The sequence below is a fragment of the Podarcis cretensis genome, assembly GCF_951804945.1.
Source record: "Podarcis cretensis genome assembly, chromosome: 13".
NCBI classification, from domain to species: domain Eukaryota; kingdom Metazoa; phylum Chordata; class Lepidosauria; order Squamata; family Lacertidae; genus Podarcis; species Podarcis cretensis.
Window position 1 is genome coordinate 53,377,324 of NC_137182.1, and position 16,341 is coordinate 53,393,664.

General features: G+C 49.0%; 2 protein-coding genes across 4 annotated transcripts in view; both read left to right on the forward strand.

The window, feature by feature from the left end:
- The window catches only part of LOC307202208 (monocarboxylate transporter 13-like), a 148,676-nt gene that overhangs the window by 104,348 nt on the left and 27,987 nt on the right, over positions 1–16,341 (forward strand). The gene's annotated exons all lie outside the window — the stretch shown is intronic.
- Positions 778–12,484, forward strand: LOC307202203 (monocarboxylate transporter 13-like). Of its 2 annotated transcripts, none has more exons than XM_079951977.1 (6): positions 778–900; positions 1,646–1,742; positions 2,921–3,136; positions 3,653–3,796; positions 8,330–9,103; positions 11,159–12,484. In XM_079951977.1, exons 3-6 carry the CDS (start codon positions 2,926–2,928, stop codon positions 11,425–11,427), a joined length of 1,398 nt encoding a protein of 465 aa, XP_079808103.1. In that variant the 5' UTR covers positions 778–900; positions 1,646–1,742; positions 2,921–2,925; the 3' UTR covers positions 11,428–12,484. The 2 variants fall into 2 exon arrangements, with proteins under 2 accessions (XP_079808103.1, XP_079808104.1); XM_079951978.1 differs by having other exon boundaries at positions 830–900; positions 1,613–1,742.

Sequence of the window (16,341 nt, forward strand, 5' to 3'; positions counted from 1 at the left end):
GTCCGCTTCTCTGGAGCAGCAGAAAACAACCTTTCTCCCTCCTCTATGTGACATCCTTTTATATATTTTTATATATTTGAACATGGCTATCATATCACCCCTTAACCTCCTCTTCTCCAGGCTAAACATGCCCAGCTCCCTTAGCCGTTCCTCATAAGGCATCGTTTCCAGGCCTTTGACCATTTTGGTTGCCCTCCTCTGGACCCGTTCCAGTTTGTCAGTGTCCTCCTTGAACTGTGGTGCCCAGAACTGGACACAGTACTCCAGGTGAGGTCTGACCAGAGCAGAATACAGTGGCACTATTACTTCCCTTGATCTAGATGCTATACTCCTATTGATGCAGCCCAGAATTGCATTGGCTTTTTTAGCTGCCGCGTCACACTGTTGGCTCACGTCAAGTTTGTGGTCAACCAAGACTCCTAGATCCTTTTCACATGTACTGCTCTCAAGCCAGGTGTCACCCATCTTGTATTTGTGCCTCTCATTTTTTTTTGCCCAAGTGCAATACTTTACATTTCTCCCTGTTAAAATTCATCTTGTTTGTTTTGGCCCAGTTCTCTAATCTGTCAAGGTCGTTTTGAAGTGTGATCCTGTCCTCTGGGGTGTTAGCCACCCCTCCCAGTTTGGTGTCATCTGCAAATTTGATCAGGATGCCCAAATTTGATCAGGATCGCTCTGCGCCTTGCTTTCCCCGCAAGATGCTCAGCCGGATCAACCTGCTCTTGGCCGTCGCCACTGCGCCTGCGCGCTCTCGCCACCCACCGACACCTCCATAGCGAAGCCCTTTCGGGAGCAGGAGAGAGGCGGGGGGCGTGGCTTCCCGACCTGGGCCCCGCCCCTTTCGAATCCTGCAACATTGTAGCCGCTCACGCGGAGGCTCCCGGCTTCCCCCCTCCCTCGGTAGGAACGAAACGGCGGTGGGGGGGGGGTGGGAGGAAAAGGGGGGTGTTCTCTGGGAGGGGGGAGCCCCCAAAAGAAGATCACCCAATGTTTCATTTATCTCTTTTAAATTGGGCGGCGGGGGGAGGTGTCCCTTTAGGACTCGGGATTGGGGGGGATTCCAGCAGGGTTTTTTTTTTTGGGGGGGTGATCAGGAATTCCTATTGGGGAGGGAAGTCCCAGGAGGCCTGTAACCCCCCCCCAAAAAAAAACCCTGGGTCGTCTTCTTATCATGCGATTTCACGTAATTTTGTTTCCAAATGCCCCCCCCCCATGGAAAACGTTTATTTAGAGGTCCTAGGTTTTTTGGGGGGCGGTGATCAGGAATTCCTATTGGGGAGGGAAGTCCCAGGAGGCCTGTAAGCGCCCCCCCCCCAAAAAAAACCCCTGGGTCGTCTTCTTATCATGCGATTTCACGTAATTTTGTTTCCAAATGCCCCCCCCCCCGGAAAACGTTTATTCAGAGGTCGTGCTTTTCTGCAAGGCGCCTGGATCTTCAAAATCCGCCCCCCCCGTTAGTGGAGACACTATTGGGAATTAAGACCCCTGATATTATCATTATTATTAACCTTGCACTGATTTATCAGCTCTATGTGTGTGTCTTTCTGTGGTTTCCCCATCTCTCTCCCCCCCCCCCCCAATCGCTTCCTCTCCTCTCTCTCCACCTTGAAAGCTCTTTCTAAAAGCACACACACCCCTTCGCCAGATCCCTGGCACCTCCCTCTAGGATCCAGGGTACCCCTCCATGGCCCACCTGTTTGAAGAAGGCCAGAAAAAAAGGTTTTCTGGGAGCTGATTGAGGGGTGAGTAGTTCCCAGGTGGAATACAGGTAGCAAAGGCATCCAGGAATTCCCAATTTCTCAGGTGGATCTGCAGAACCCCAAGGGATTTGCAGGGGAGAGAAAACCCAGCAGTTTTAGGGTCTGGAATTCTGCTGGTGGGTGGCGGCAGACTCTGCACGTGCTCAGAGGTACCCTTGTTTTTGCATATTTATTTATTTGGTGGCAGGCCACGGTTTTCGCTGCTCTCCGTTTTATCCTCACGACAACCCTGTGAAGTAGGTTGGGCCGAGAGGCTGGCCCAAGGTCATCTTTGGAGGGATCTTCCTGGTCCTATTCTGACACGCTAAACCCAGATGGGATTACCTACTGGGTGCTAAGAGGCATGGCGGCGTGGTCTCAGTGGATCAAGTTCATCAGCTTTGTTCAGTTGAACTAAATTGCTCCAACAGGACCGGAATAAATCTGCAATTAATTGTGTACCGTTTTGGATTTTCTTGTTATCTGCCTTAGTGTGTCAAGCAAGCCACTGTTCTGAATAATGTTTTTTTGTAGGGTAGGGGGGCACTGGGGGTGACCGGAAAAGTCCGCGACCAGAAGGAGGAGGAGTATCAGGAAGAATGGGTGAAATTTAAAGACTATTTAGCTAAATATGTTAAGATAACTCAATTGGAAAAGCTTGCAAATCATAGATTTAAATGTGTAAGGATAAGACTTAAGATGTTTAAAGCTAAATTAGAAAGAATGAAAGATGTTGAGTGATCAAGTTAATTTTTTGAGAAAATCGATTTGGAAAACTGTTAAAATGATATATGATGAAATTCAACCAAGGGGATTTGAGGAAGTCACTTAATAATGTTACCAAGATTTAAACAGGATGTCTGTATGTTTGTTTGTTTTGAATTTTTGAAAATTAATTTGAAAAATTTGAAAAACAAAACAAAACAAAAGTTTGGTAACCACTGCTCTAACCACTGCACCACATTGCCTCTCTTGCATGTGGGAATCTAGAGATCAGATGCTTCCCTGTCCTTCTAATGATGACTGAGGGGGGGGGCAGAAAATAATTTAATCTCGTGCCAGGAAAAAGTTGGGTGGGTGTTATTGGAAGAAGCAGCTTGAGCAATAATTAGGAAATCTAAGCTTCATTCATAATTAGGGTTTTCTTTTCCCCTGATCCGTCTCCCTCGCTCCTCAAGCAGGATCCATGCTGGGCCCGGTCGTGGTACACCCTGAAGCCCCGGACGGAGGCTGGGGGTGGATTATCGTCCTCTCTGCCTTTCTCCAATCCGCGTTGGTCTTTGGCGTGATCCGTTCCTTCGGCGTCTTCTTTGTGGAGTTCGTGACGTACTTTGACGAGCTGTCCGGCCGGATCTCCTGGATCACCTCGATTGGGATCGCGGTGCAACAGTTTGCGAGTGAGTGGAGTGGCGGCGGGTGTGTTTGTTTGTGGGACACACACTTTGTCCTGCCTGCCTGCGCTCGGCGCGAAATCCTTGCCCCACATGCCCTGGGAAACTGCCTTCCGCGTCCTTCCTCGCCATTGGCCGGGGTGCTGTGATGTCACGGAAGCGCTCGCGAACATTCTGCGGCTCAGGCAGGATGGGCATGGAGACAGAACGTTGCCCAAGGATGGGGCGACCTTCTCTGAAAGGACTAAAAGATCAGAAACTGGTCCTAATATATCTATTAAAAATAAATATTATAATAATTAATACATGGTGCTATGGGGGAGTTCTGCTCCATATTTCTGAATTGCAATGGGGTTGGACCAGATGACCCTTTGGGTCCCACGCTTTCGAACCCTGCAATTCTGTGATTCTAATAGCCCATAGCAGCGCCGGGTGCGAATTCCTGTTCAGAACTGGGGAAGGGTGATTCTGCTCCTTGCATCAGCAATGCAGTGACCGGCATCCCTTTCTCTTCCTTGGCAGGTCCGGTGGGCAGCGCTTTGAGCTCTCGCTATGGGGCCCGCCCTGTCGTCATGGCCGGCGGGTTTTTCTCGGGCCTGGGCTTCCTGCTGGCCTCCTTTGCCACCTGCCTGGCTCACCTGTACCTCTGCATCGGACTCCTCTCAGGTGCGTCGAAACTGCGTGACCTGCGTTGCTATCGTTTGCAAGAAACCAATCTTTCTTTTCTTTTTCTTTTTTATAAATTTTTTATTAGTTTTCCAATTTTATAAAACACAACAGAAACAACATACAAACAAACACATAAATTCATAGTTTCTTAACCTTATTTTCATGAGCCTCTTTTCTCGGACTTCCCCATACCTTCCCTTTTTTGCATCCTTTTTTATTTTTAACAATTATTCAACAACCCTTTTAACCAATTAAATTCAAATTCATTCTCCTTTTCAATTTCACCCTAAATCAAAGAAGAAACCAATCTTTCAGTGTGGACTTTGGAACTCCCTGCCTCTTGACACCAGGCAAGGTCCCTTCAAAGTGCTCTTTTCGGCACCTGCTAAAAACACCTCCAGCAGTGCAATGGGTCTCTGGCTGTTAACTTTGAGCCCACCCAAGGGGCAGGATTCCTGCATTGTAGGGGGTTGAACTAGATGACCCTCAGGGGTCCCTTCCAACTATACATTTCTATGAGTGTTGCTTAAGCAAGGCCCGTCCCCGATGCTTACAAAGCCGATGCAATTTTTAATATTTTTTTCAGCATTTTTTTGAAAAGTCATTCATTTTTCCTATTGATAAATTTATTGTTTTATCATTTTTGCAAAGCACCTTGGGGTCTTTAAACGATCAAACAGCATCTAAATGTCATGAAATAACAAATAATCAATGTACAGATCTGCTTATCCCCCAAACTATCCACTCTTGTCGGAGTTTTACCCTGACTCTGCAACTGCGATGTGTTAGTTTTCCATCTTTTTGCTTGCCGGGCATAATTATTATTATTTTTGCTTCCTAGATCTCCATATATTTATTTGGCGGTCCTTTTTTTTTTTTTTTAGCAAAGGCTGAGGTAACAGAGAGATGAGGGGAGGAGAGCGTTGAGCCAGTCTTTGAAGAAAATGGCCGCCATTTTTTAAAGGCAGCCTCCTCCAAGCCAATGCACTCCAGATGTTTCGAACCACAGCAGACACCCTCCAGATGTTGCGGTCCAAAATGTTTTGGTCCGAAACATCTGGAGGAGAGAAGGAGAAGCCATATATTCCAAGGGGATACTTGGATATCTGTGGAAGAACCAAAGTCAGGCTCTGGTTCAAGATGGCTGCCGTTCCCCTGAGGAAATAGCCATGATACACAATGGGTTATTTGTTCATTTTATGTGCTGGTTTTGCAAACTTCTTCCCCCCCCCCCATTTTTTTTAATTAATTTTCCAAATTTATAACAAACAGATAAGAAAAAGAAAATCAAAACAAACAAACATTTATGCTGATTATAATAATTCCACTTTTGTTAACATTGTTAGGTGACTTCCTTGAATCCCCCTGGCTGAGTTTCCATATAAATCATTTTCCAAAACTATTTCCCCATAAAATTTACTTGGTCAATGAACATCTGACTTTCTTTTCATTTTTAACTTTAACATAATATTTTACACATCACATTTTCAAATCCTAGGCCTGTTTGGTACTCGCATGTAATTCTAATTATATTATCTTAAGATATTTAGCTAAGTAGTCTTTGAATTTCTTCCACTCCTTTTGGTCATGGACTTTTCCGGTCAGGTCATCTAGCTCCAAAAATCCCATCTTCATCTTCCATTCCTCCACTGTTGGTACTTCTTGTAATTTCCAATTTTTGGCCAGCAAAATTCTAGCAGCTGTTGTGGCATACAAAAACATCTTTTGGGGGCAATTTCAAACCTATTATTCCAAGTAGAAAGGCTTCTGGTTTCTTAATAAATGTATATTTCAACATTTTTTCCAATTCATTGTATATCTTTTCCCAGAAGTCTTTCACTTTGGGGCAGGTCCACCACATATGATCAAAAGTGCCTTATTTTTCTTTGCACTTCCAACATAGGTTATCAGTCTTACGGTAAATCTTTGCTAATTTTACCAGGGTTAAGTACCATCTATACATCATTTTCATAACATTTTCCTTTAACACCGTACATGCAGTGAACTTAACCCCTTTCCTCCACAACCTTTCCCAGTCTTCAAACATTATATTATGTCCAACATCTCTTGCCCAATCTATCATCACAGATTTCATTTGTTCGTCCTTTGTATGCCACTCCAACGTGGTTTTGCAAACTTTAGCACACACGGACATGGTTTGAGTTAAAATTCCTGAGGGCGGCTAACTGAGGGAAGGGTTAGGCCTCATTTTAGCGTAATGGTTGCCATAAATTTGATTTTAACTAACTTTTATAATGAAATGTTTTTTAGAATGTTGCACTATTTTATTGTTGTTAGCTGCCCTGAGCCCGGCTTTGGCAGGGGAGGGTGGGATATAAATAAAATTTATTATTATTATTATTATTATTATTATTATTATTATTATTATTATTTATTATTCCCCTCATGGAAGCCCGCCATCTTGAAAAAGGCACCTATGGCATCTCATTTTTGCCTATGGCGACGGTTGGGCGCAAGAATGGAGAAGGAGCGGCCAGCTTATGGCCGCCTCACTGGTGAATCATGACAACAGGATGCTGAGCTAGACAGGCGCCATTTTGGCTTGATCCCGGCAGCCATTTTTGGCCTGATCCTCCTGTTCTTTGGGGAATCTCCGTGCCTCCCTTTCTGTGTTTTGTTCTGGTCGCCTTGCCTCAGAAAGGGTATCGAGTCGAGTTGGGGGAAAGGAAATGTTTATAGAAAAGATGGAGATTGCAGCTAGAGAAAAGCCTTTTTCCAGCAGGCTCTTTATTGATTGATTTGATTTGATTTGTATATTGCCCTTCCTCTGTCGATCTCAGGACAGCTCAATAAAGAAAGAAAAACACAAAATGCACGATAAAAACAAGAACAAGAATAAACCTCCCACAAACATGTTTTTAAAAGGGTATCAGATGTTAACCAGCCCAAGCCCTCGTTGAAGAGGGAATGTTTTTGCCTGGTGCCCAAAGGTGTATAATGAAGGCACCAGGCGAGCCTTCCTAGAGAGAGCATTCCACAGATGGGGAGCCACCACTGAAAAGGCCTCTTCTCGTGTTGCCACCCTCCTGTGAAAGAGGCAAACATATACGGGCCTCGGATGCGGATCTCAGGGTCCGGGTCGGTTCATAGGTCCTTGAGGTATTGGAATAATAATAATAATAATAATAATAATAATAATAATAATAATTTATTATTTATACCCCGCCCATCTGGCTGGGCCTCCCCAGCCACTCTGGGCGGCTTCCATAGAAAGCAAAAATACAGTAAAATATCACACGTTAAAAACTTCCCTGAACAGGGCTGCCTTAAGATGTCTTCTGAATGTCAGGTAGTTGTTTATTGCTTTGACATCTGATGGGAGGGCGTTCCACAGGGCAGGCGCCACTACCGAGAAGGCTCTCTGCCTGGTTCCCTGTGACCTGTCTTCTCACAGTGAGGGAACCGCCAGAAGGCCCTCGGAGCTGGACCTCAGCGTCCGGGCAGAATGATGGGGGTGGAGACGCTCCTTCAGGTCTACTGGGCCTTTGAGGCCGTTTAGGGCTTTCAAGGTCAGCACCAACACTTTGAATTGTGCTCGGAAACGTACTGGGAGCCAATGTAGGTCTTTCAAGACCAGTGTTATGTGGTCTCGGCGGCCGCCCCCAGTCACCAGTCTGGCTGCTGCATTCTGGATTAGTTGTAGTTTCCGAGTCACCTTCAAAGGTAGCCCCATGTAGAGCGCATTGCAGTAGTCCAAGCAGGAGATAACCAGAGCATGCACCACTCTAGCGAGACAGTCCGCAGGCAGATAGGGTCTCAGCCTACGTACCAGGTGGAGTTGGTAGACAGCTGCCCTGGACACAGATTTGATAGTTCCCTTGGGGAGAGCACGAGGCTCTTTACCTCAGGGCTGTGGGTTCGAGTGCCGCGCTAGGCAAAACGACTCCCGTGTTGCAGGGGGTTGTGCTAGATGACCCTCGGGGGTCCCTTCCAACTGTGAGATTCCATTTTAAAGCTCCGCAGGCACAAAACCAGCACTTTGGGACGTTCTCGTTTCTACAACTAATCCAGAATGCGGCAGCTAGACTAGTGACTGGGAGCGGCCGCCAAGACCATATAACACTGGTCCTGAAAGACCTACATTGGCTCCCAGTACGTTTCCGAGCACAATTCAAAGTGTTGGTGCTGACCTTGAAAGCCCTAGATGGCCTTAAAGGCCCAGTAGACCTGAAGGAGCGTATCCACCCCCATCATTCTGCCCAGACACGGAGGTCCAGCGCCAAGGGTCTTCTGGCGGTTCCCTCACTGCGAGAAGCCAAGTTACAGGGAACCAGGCAGAGGGCCTTCTCGGTGGTGGCACCTGCCCTGTGGAACATCCTCCCACCAGATGTCAAAGAGAAAAATAACTACCAAACTTTTAGAAGACATTGGAAGGCAGCCCTGTTTAGGGAAGCTTTTAATGTTTAATAGGTTATTGTATTTTAGTGTTTTGTTGGAAGCCACCCAGAGTGACTGGGGAAACCCAGCTAGATGGGCGGGGTGTGAATATTATTATTATTATCTTGGCAGGTTTTGGCTGGGCCCTGGTCTTCACGCCCTCCCTGGCGTCTGTCGCCCGGTACTTCAAGCGCCGCCGGACGCTGGCCACGAGCCTGGCCTTGACGGGCGTGGGCCTCTCGTCCTTCGCCTTCTCGCCGCTCTTCCAGCTCCTGGTGGACACCTACGCCTGGCGAGGGGCCCTCCTCATCGTGGCGGGCATGTCCTTCAACCTGGTGGTCTGCGGGGCCCTCATCCGCCCCATCACCCTCAAGGAAGACCTGCCCGGTCCGGCGGGCCGCGGCGTGAGAGGGACGTGCTGGGCGCGATTCTCCTCCCTCTTCGGCCTCCACCTCCTGGGCCACTTTGCCTTCATGAGGTTCGTCCTAGCCGTCACCCTGGTCAACACGGGCTACTTCGTCCCCTACGTCCACCTGGTGGCCCGCGCCAGGGAGCTGGGCTTTGACGAGTACCAGGCGGCCTTCCTCATGTCGCTGGCGGCGGTGGCCGACCTGTGCGGCCGCCTCTTCTCGGGCTGGCTGGCCAACTGCCACGGCTGCCGCCTGGCCCGTATCCTGGTGGCTTGGACCTTCCTGACCGGCGTGGCCTTGGTGGCCGTCCCATGGGGCCGCGACTACCCGCTGCTGGTGGCCATTAGCCTCTGCTACGGGTTCTGCTCGGGGGCCCTGACGCCCGTCGTCTTCTCCATCATCCCCGAAATCGTGGGCATCGCCAACATCTTCAGCTCCATGGGGCTGCTGCAGATGATCGAGAGCATCGGGGGGCTGCTGGGGGCGCCCCTTTCTGGTAGGTGGTGCCATTTATCACATTTATTTGCCCACCACGTAGGCGGTTCGAATCCCCGCGACGGGGTGAGCTCCCGTTGCTCGGTCCCTGCTCCTGCCCACCTAGCAGTTCGAAAGCACGTCAAAGTGCAAGTAGATAATTAGGTACCACTCCGGCGGGAAGGTAAACGGCGTTTCCGTGCGCTGCTCTGGTTCGCCAGAAGCGGCTTAGTCCTGCTGGCCACATGACCCGGAAGCTGTACGCCGGCTCCCTCGGCCAGTAAAGCGAGATGAGCGCCGCAACCCCAGAGTCGGCCACGACTGGACCTAATGGTCAGGGGTCCCTTTACCTTTACCTTACCACTGTAATTTTAAAAAAAGAATGTAGAATCGTAGAATTGTAGCAGTTGGAAAGGACCACAAGGTCATCTAGTCCAACCCACTGCAGTGCAGGAATCTATCCAAGAGGCCTGATCCAGGCAGGGCACCTTTCCATGTTCCTAGCGCAGCAATGGGCATTCCCGGTGTCTAGCTGTCAACTTTCCCCTTTTCTTGCGAGGAATCCTATTCAGAATAAGGGAATTTCCCTTTAAAAAAGGGAAGCATTGATCCCAGTGAGCTTCACGGCCGAGTGGGGATTTGAACGCCGGCCTCTCCCAGGTCCTATTCTGACACTCGCAACCACAGCACGTGGCTCTGATCCTGGCCTGCATTTTCCTCCCGTATTAACTGTTCCGGTACATAAATGAGCCTTTTAAGGTAAAAGGACCCCTGACCATTAGGTCCAATCGTGACTGGGGTTGCTGCGCTCATCTCGCTTTACTGGCCGAGGGAGCCGGCGTACAGCTTCCGGGTCATGTGGCCGGCATGACTAAGTTGCTTTTGGCGAACCAGAGCAGCGCACGGAAACGCCATTTACCTTCCCGCCGGAGTGGTACCTATTTATCTACTTGCACTTTGACGTGCTTTCGAACTGCTAGGTTGGCAGGAGCAGGGACCGAGCAACGGGAGCTCACCTCGTTGCGGGGATTCAAACCGCCAACCTTCTGATCGGCAAGTCTTAGGCTCTGTGGTTTAACCCCACAGCGCCACCCACGTCCCTTAAATGAGCCTTTTAGCTCCTCACAAATAATTGGTTCCATGCCGGACCTTTATATAAAGCAGGTTTGCGGCTTCTGGAATTGGAACTGGGTTAAGGGGTGTGTGTGGCTGAACATGTTCCAAATAAATTTATGTCTCCGCAGGGAGGCGAAGCGGGTTTCGTACGCAGTTGTGTTTGGTTCCCAGCTCAAGGAGCGAGATAGGAACACAGGAATGGCCCTCTGTCAGGGGGTCCATTTACCTCCGTGTGGCCTGTGCCAGCGGGTAGCCAACACGGTTCCCGTTGTACTGCGGCTCCCATCATCCACGAGAAATCAACTCAGCTGACTCAGGATGATGGCAGTTGTAGTCCAACAACGTCTAGGTGAGGGGCATTGGGACTGAAGTACTTTCCAATAGAGCAGCCTTTCCCAAACTCGAGTCCCCAGACGTCATTGGACTACAACTCCCATCGTCCTTTACCACTGACCCTTCTGGCAGGGGCTGATGGGAGTTGTATACATGACTAGCAGCGGTTCACCAAGAGTCTCTCGAAGGCCTACCTTGATATGAAGCTGGGAGTATCTGCCTCTAAACCAGCGGTTCTCAACCTGTGGGTCCCCAGATGTTGTTGGACTACAACTCCCATCACCCCTGACCACTGGTCATGCTGGCGAGGAATGATGGGAGTTGTAGTCCAACAACATCTGGGGACCCACAGGTTGAGAAACACTGCTCTAAACAGCCCTTTCTGGGCAAAGTGACGGCACTGCCAGTTGTTATGTTCTAGGTGTGTCTTGAGGCTTATGTTCTAGGTGTGTCTTGAGGCTTATGTTCTAGACCGCCCTTCCCCAATCTCATACCCTTCAGGTGTTTGGGACCTCATCTCTTCCCATCTGTGACCACTGGCTGGGGCTGACATGAACTATAGTGCAAAACACCTGGTTGGCACCGACTGTTCTAGGTTGTTCCAGGTCCCTCTTTCTTTCTCTTCCAGGTTGGCTGAGGGACGCAACGGGTGACTACGTTGCTTCTTTCTTAGCGGCCGGGTCGTTCATGTTCGCCGGAAGCCTCGTCCTGATGACTCTGCCCAACTTCTCCAGCTGCCTTGCCCCTCCGTCTGTGCCAGAACCCAGTGCCAAGATGGAAGCTGGCGAGGGCACTCTCTTGGCATCAGCAACTGCTCCCGTGGGGGTCCTCTCTCCCCACGACTGCCACCCTTACAAGGTCATGCCTGAGACAGAGGAGCCGCTGACCAAGAGCTGATCACCCAAGGCCAGCCTTTCCCAGCCAGGTGTTGCTAGACTACAACGCCCATCATCCTTGGCTGTTGGCTAAGCTGGCTGTGGATGGTGGGAGTTGTAGTCCAACATCTGTGCGGTGGGCAAAGGTTAAAGAACAAGAATGGGGAACCTGAGGCCCTCCATACGTTGCGAGACTACAGCTCCCATCATCCCTGGCTGTTAACTGTGGATGATGGGTCTTGTAGTCCAACAATACCCAGAGGAGCACATTGGCTACTCCAGGACTAGAGAGAATAACCTTGTTGGGACCAGCGTGGGGTGAGAAGGTTTGGGTGGCATCTTCAAACCATGCATTTAAAGCAAAAAGTAATAATCCTGGGAGTTGTAGTTTGTTAAGGGCGCTGGGAATTGTAGTTCCGTGTGATGTGCAGATGCGTCCTTGAAGAGGAGCTGGTTTTCTTGTTGTGGAAGCTGGTATTTCCCTTTGCACGTGCCTTAACTAACGCACCACCGTTCCTCTGAGCCACCCACAGAGGTTGGACCAGGTGCATGAAAACAGACTCACTCCAGCAACCGAACGTGGAGGCGAACTTTGGACCGCCGGTTTCCCCCAGAGGAATGCCTTTTGTAAACTTTTACGAGGCTCCTCATCGATGCCCATGCAAGTGACTCAGTACCCCCCGGAAAAGACCCTCGTAGCATTTGGGCATTCCAGGACGCTCATGGGGAGGGGGCTTCAGTATCCCATAACCCAGTCAATCTGCAGACCTCTGAAATAGTAAACACCGACCCCTTAACATTCTCCGTTTGGCTAGCACAGCCGCCGTCTCTCATAGCATCCCCCCCTCTCCCTTCACGCAGTCGTGGGGTCAATTTTGCAACTTTCCGCAAGGGAGGAAGGATCATAGTGTCCATTGTAAACTCTGAAATGTGGCTCCTTCCCCACCCTGTTCAATTTAGGATTAAAAACGTGACCTTTTGACGGAACTGTTTTCTGCAGTCTGCAGCCGTATTTATTCTTAATTTATTAATTTGATCATTCCGGCAGTTTGTGAAAATAAAATCCACAGCGAAAATGGCATGAGCTGTTCATCTGATCACCTCTTGCGGGGAGGGGGTGGCTAATCTTTGGGGGGCTTTCCAGATGTTCTCAAACTCTCACCTGTGGCCACATGTTGGGGGGTCAGGGTCCAACATCTGGAGGGTCTACAAGTTAGCCACCCACTGTTATAAGTGTTTGCGGGGAGTGGAGTTAGTGAATTACCCTTGAGCCCTTTCATTTTGTTTGGGAAACACCGTATTTTTCGCTCTATAAGACGCACCAGACCACAAGACGCACCTAGTTTTTGGAGGAGGAAAACAAGAAAAAAAAATATTCTGAATCTCAGAAGCCAGAACAGCAAGAGGGATCGCTGCGCAGTGAAAGCAGCGATCCCTCTTGCTGTTCTGGCTTCTGGGATAGCTGCGCAGCCTGCATTCGCTCCATAAGACGCACACACATTTCCCCTTACTTTTTTGGAGGGAAAAAGTGAGTCATATAGAGCAAAAAATACGGTAGTTCGGGAAATGAAGCATTTGGTTCTGAATCTGGCGCCTTCTGATGGTTGCAAACCACAAATCCCATTAGCCCTTGCCCATTGCAGCTATCTAAAACATCAGGTTGGCAAAGACTGCCCCAAGGGAATACATTATTTTATTGTATTTATTTATTTAAAAAATAGGCTACTATTTCATTTAAAAATAACAAAATGGTTTACAACACAAATGCATTGCAGCATAGCTGTCAACTTTTCCCTTTCCTTGCGAGGAATCCTATTCGGTATAAGGGAATTTCCCTTAAAAAAAGGGGAAAGTTGGCAGCTATGAATTGCAGGGGGTTGGACTAGATGACCGTTGGGTCCCCTCCCGGCGCTACAATTCTAGGAAAACCATACAGCAAAGACACATATATGTATAAAGTAAAAAAACAGGCACCAGTTAACCCTTGTGGAAGCCATATTCTTCATTGCCTGTGTAGGCCTGGTCAAATTTTCAGCAGGCATTTAAAAATTGAAACAGTGCTGCTGAATCTAGTGGCAGAGAGTTCCACAGGACCCAAAGTCTCCATTCAGTTCTCGAAGGAGCGTTGCAAACTCTTTTTCTGAATAGGTAGAGTTTGGAGAGTCTCAAAGGAGTCCCCCAGCCCAATCCCAGCAATGCAAACAACATCTTTTGCTGCTTTTTGGCTGCAAATACATATGTCGAAAACAGCTGGAGGGCACCAGGTTCCCTACCTCTGCTCTAGAGAGCTGGAAGAGGGAAGGCAAGGATGATCTCAGGCAAATTCGGCAAGCAGCTGACCTCGAAGCCACCTGGTGGACTTTGAGGCCTTCGGGTGTGCTGGGCCCCTCTCCACGGGCCAGAATCTCACCCTTTGGAACTTGTTTTTCCCCTCTGCAATAAAATCATTATCCTTTAAGCCAGAAAGCTTGCAGCCGGCGAGGAGAGAGGAATTGGGCTGGCTCAACACTTTCACCCATAGGTTTCCCAGTCCTAAATTTGCATGGAAAACAAACGAGAGGAAAAAGGGACAGGAAGCAAAAAATATAAAATATAAAAAAATTAAGGCAGTTATTTACTTATTGCATTTATATCCCACCTTTTGTGGGAGCTCAAGGTGGCAGGTACGTGGTTCTCCCCCAGCCCCTTCATTTATTCCGCACAACGACAGACCAGGCTGAGAGCCTAAGGGTGCCCAAGGAGCTTCATGGGGAATTTAAACCCTGGTCTCCCAGGTTCCACTCTAACCACTGCACCGCACTGGCTAGGCAGTGAATGAGCCCAATGGGACTCTCAGAATGGTACAGTTGGAAGGGACCCCCAAAGGCCTTCCAGCCCATCCCCACCCTGGCAAGGCAGGAACCACTGGTAAGTGGGTAAAGGTAAAGGGACCCCTGACCATTAGGTCCAGTTGTGGCCAACTCTGGGGTTGCGGCGCTTATCTCGCTTTACTGGCCAAGGGAGCCGGCGTCCAGCTTCCGGGTCATGTGGCCAGCAGGACTAAGCCGCTTCTGGCGAACCAGAGCAGCGCACGGAAACGCTGTTTCCCTTTCCGCCGGAGAGGTACCTATTTATCTACTTGCACTTCATGCATAGACAAATTCCAGTCTCCGTCCTCCGTATAGGCAGAAGGCAAGATCAGAAGACACAACCCAGCCAGCTGAAAACATTTGAGGGGTGTGTGAAGCAACGGGTGTTGCCTGGGGGGAGAATTTTGAGGGCAAGAAAGAGCTGGAGGGCCACACTTGGCCACCCCCCCCCCCCGGACCTTAGGTTCATTCACTCTCTTGCAAACACTCTCTTAAGTTTATTCGCTCTCTTGCAAGACTCAACTGATCTGTGGCTCTTTTTGCAAATTTTCCATGGGTGGTGCTGTGGGTTAAACCATAGAGCCTAGGACTTGCCGATCAGAAGGTCGGCAGTTCGAATCCCCGCAATGGGGTGAGCTCCCGTTGCTCGGTCCCTGCTCCTGCCAACCTAGTAACTTGAAAGCATACCAGTGCAAGTAGATAAATAGGTACCGCTCCGGCGGGAAGGTAAACGGCATTTCCGTGCACTGCTCTAGTTCGCCAGAAGCGGCTTAGTCATGCTGGCCACATGACCCGGAAGCCGTACGCCGGCTCCCTCGGCCAATAAAGCGAGATGAGTGCCGCAACCCCAGAGTCGGCCATGACTGGACCTAATGGTCAGGGGTCCCTTTACCTTTACCTTTAACTTTCAAGTCGGCTGGCAACTGACCTCTTGCAAAGCTTACTTTTCATAGCTGCCTTGCTGACGACATCACTAATGGGGAAATGAACAGACACTCTGGTTCCTTGGCAAAATCTGCAGGCCAGGCCTGGGGACCACGACCCTAAGATTTTTTTGGGGGGGGGCAAACACCATCCCAAAATGGGAGAGAGGGTGTTAAAGTCGGGATTCTGGGAAGCTGAGGACCGCCTTGCCACAACACAGCTTAGGTCACTGTGCTTTTTAGACCCTAAAAGGCTGACGCACATACTTTGGACAAAAGATATCTTTAGTCCAATCTTCAGCGGCAGAGTATAATAACCCGTGTCCTCGACTGACTCACTCTCCTCTGATCCTCTGAACGGAAAGATAGCAACACCGCTCTCCGGCGAAGGACGGTACTGGTTATTTCAGCCCCACGGCTCACAATTTGCTGCCTCTCGCTCATTGTGTTTAGATAACATAATTTATTATGGTCGGAGACCAGCTTATAAAACACACTTGGGGGTATAGTCACAGAAGTAAAACAGACAATTAAAACAATGTACAGCAATAAATTTAGAAACAATGTACAACAATAAACTATCCCAGGCAGTTGACTCAGAGTCACCCATGGAACCGAGTTTGGGGATTTTCATGCTGGACTATTTTGAGTTGGGCGATGGTCTGCGCCTACAGATCTGTACACAGAATCTGGCAACCATCCAGGTCATCTTCTGATCATTGCCTAACAGGAAAAGGTCAAATTTTTGCTTTTGCGGGAGGTCGGTGAGCCTCACCAGTGGGGATCCATGATCTTACTACGTGCCTCTTCATAAAAGGGACATCTAAAGAACAGGTGTTCTGGGCTTCCTATCTCTCCCAATGGACAGGTGCAAAGTCTCTGAACATACGGGACTTTTCTAGAGGCAACTCTGTTTTTATTAAATTGGAATACCACCTTTCATCCGTAGAGCTCCGGGTGGCGAAAAGACAAAATAAAAAGGCAACGAACAAGCAAACAAACCAATAACCTGCCCCCCTGCACTCTAAACCATATTTAAAAGGACATTCCCGCATTGCAGAATGACTTTCAGGGTCCCTTCTTAAAATTCTATGATTCTATGATAGAATTAATCCGCCAGAGGCCTGGTTGAAGAGGAATGTGTATCATGTATTCTGTAAAGCG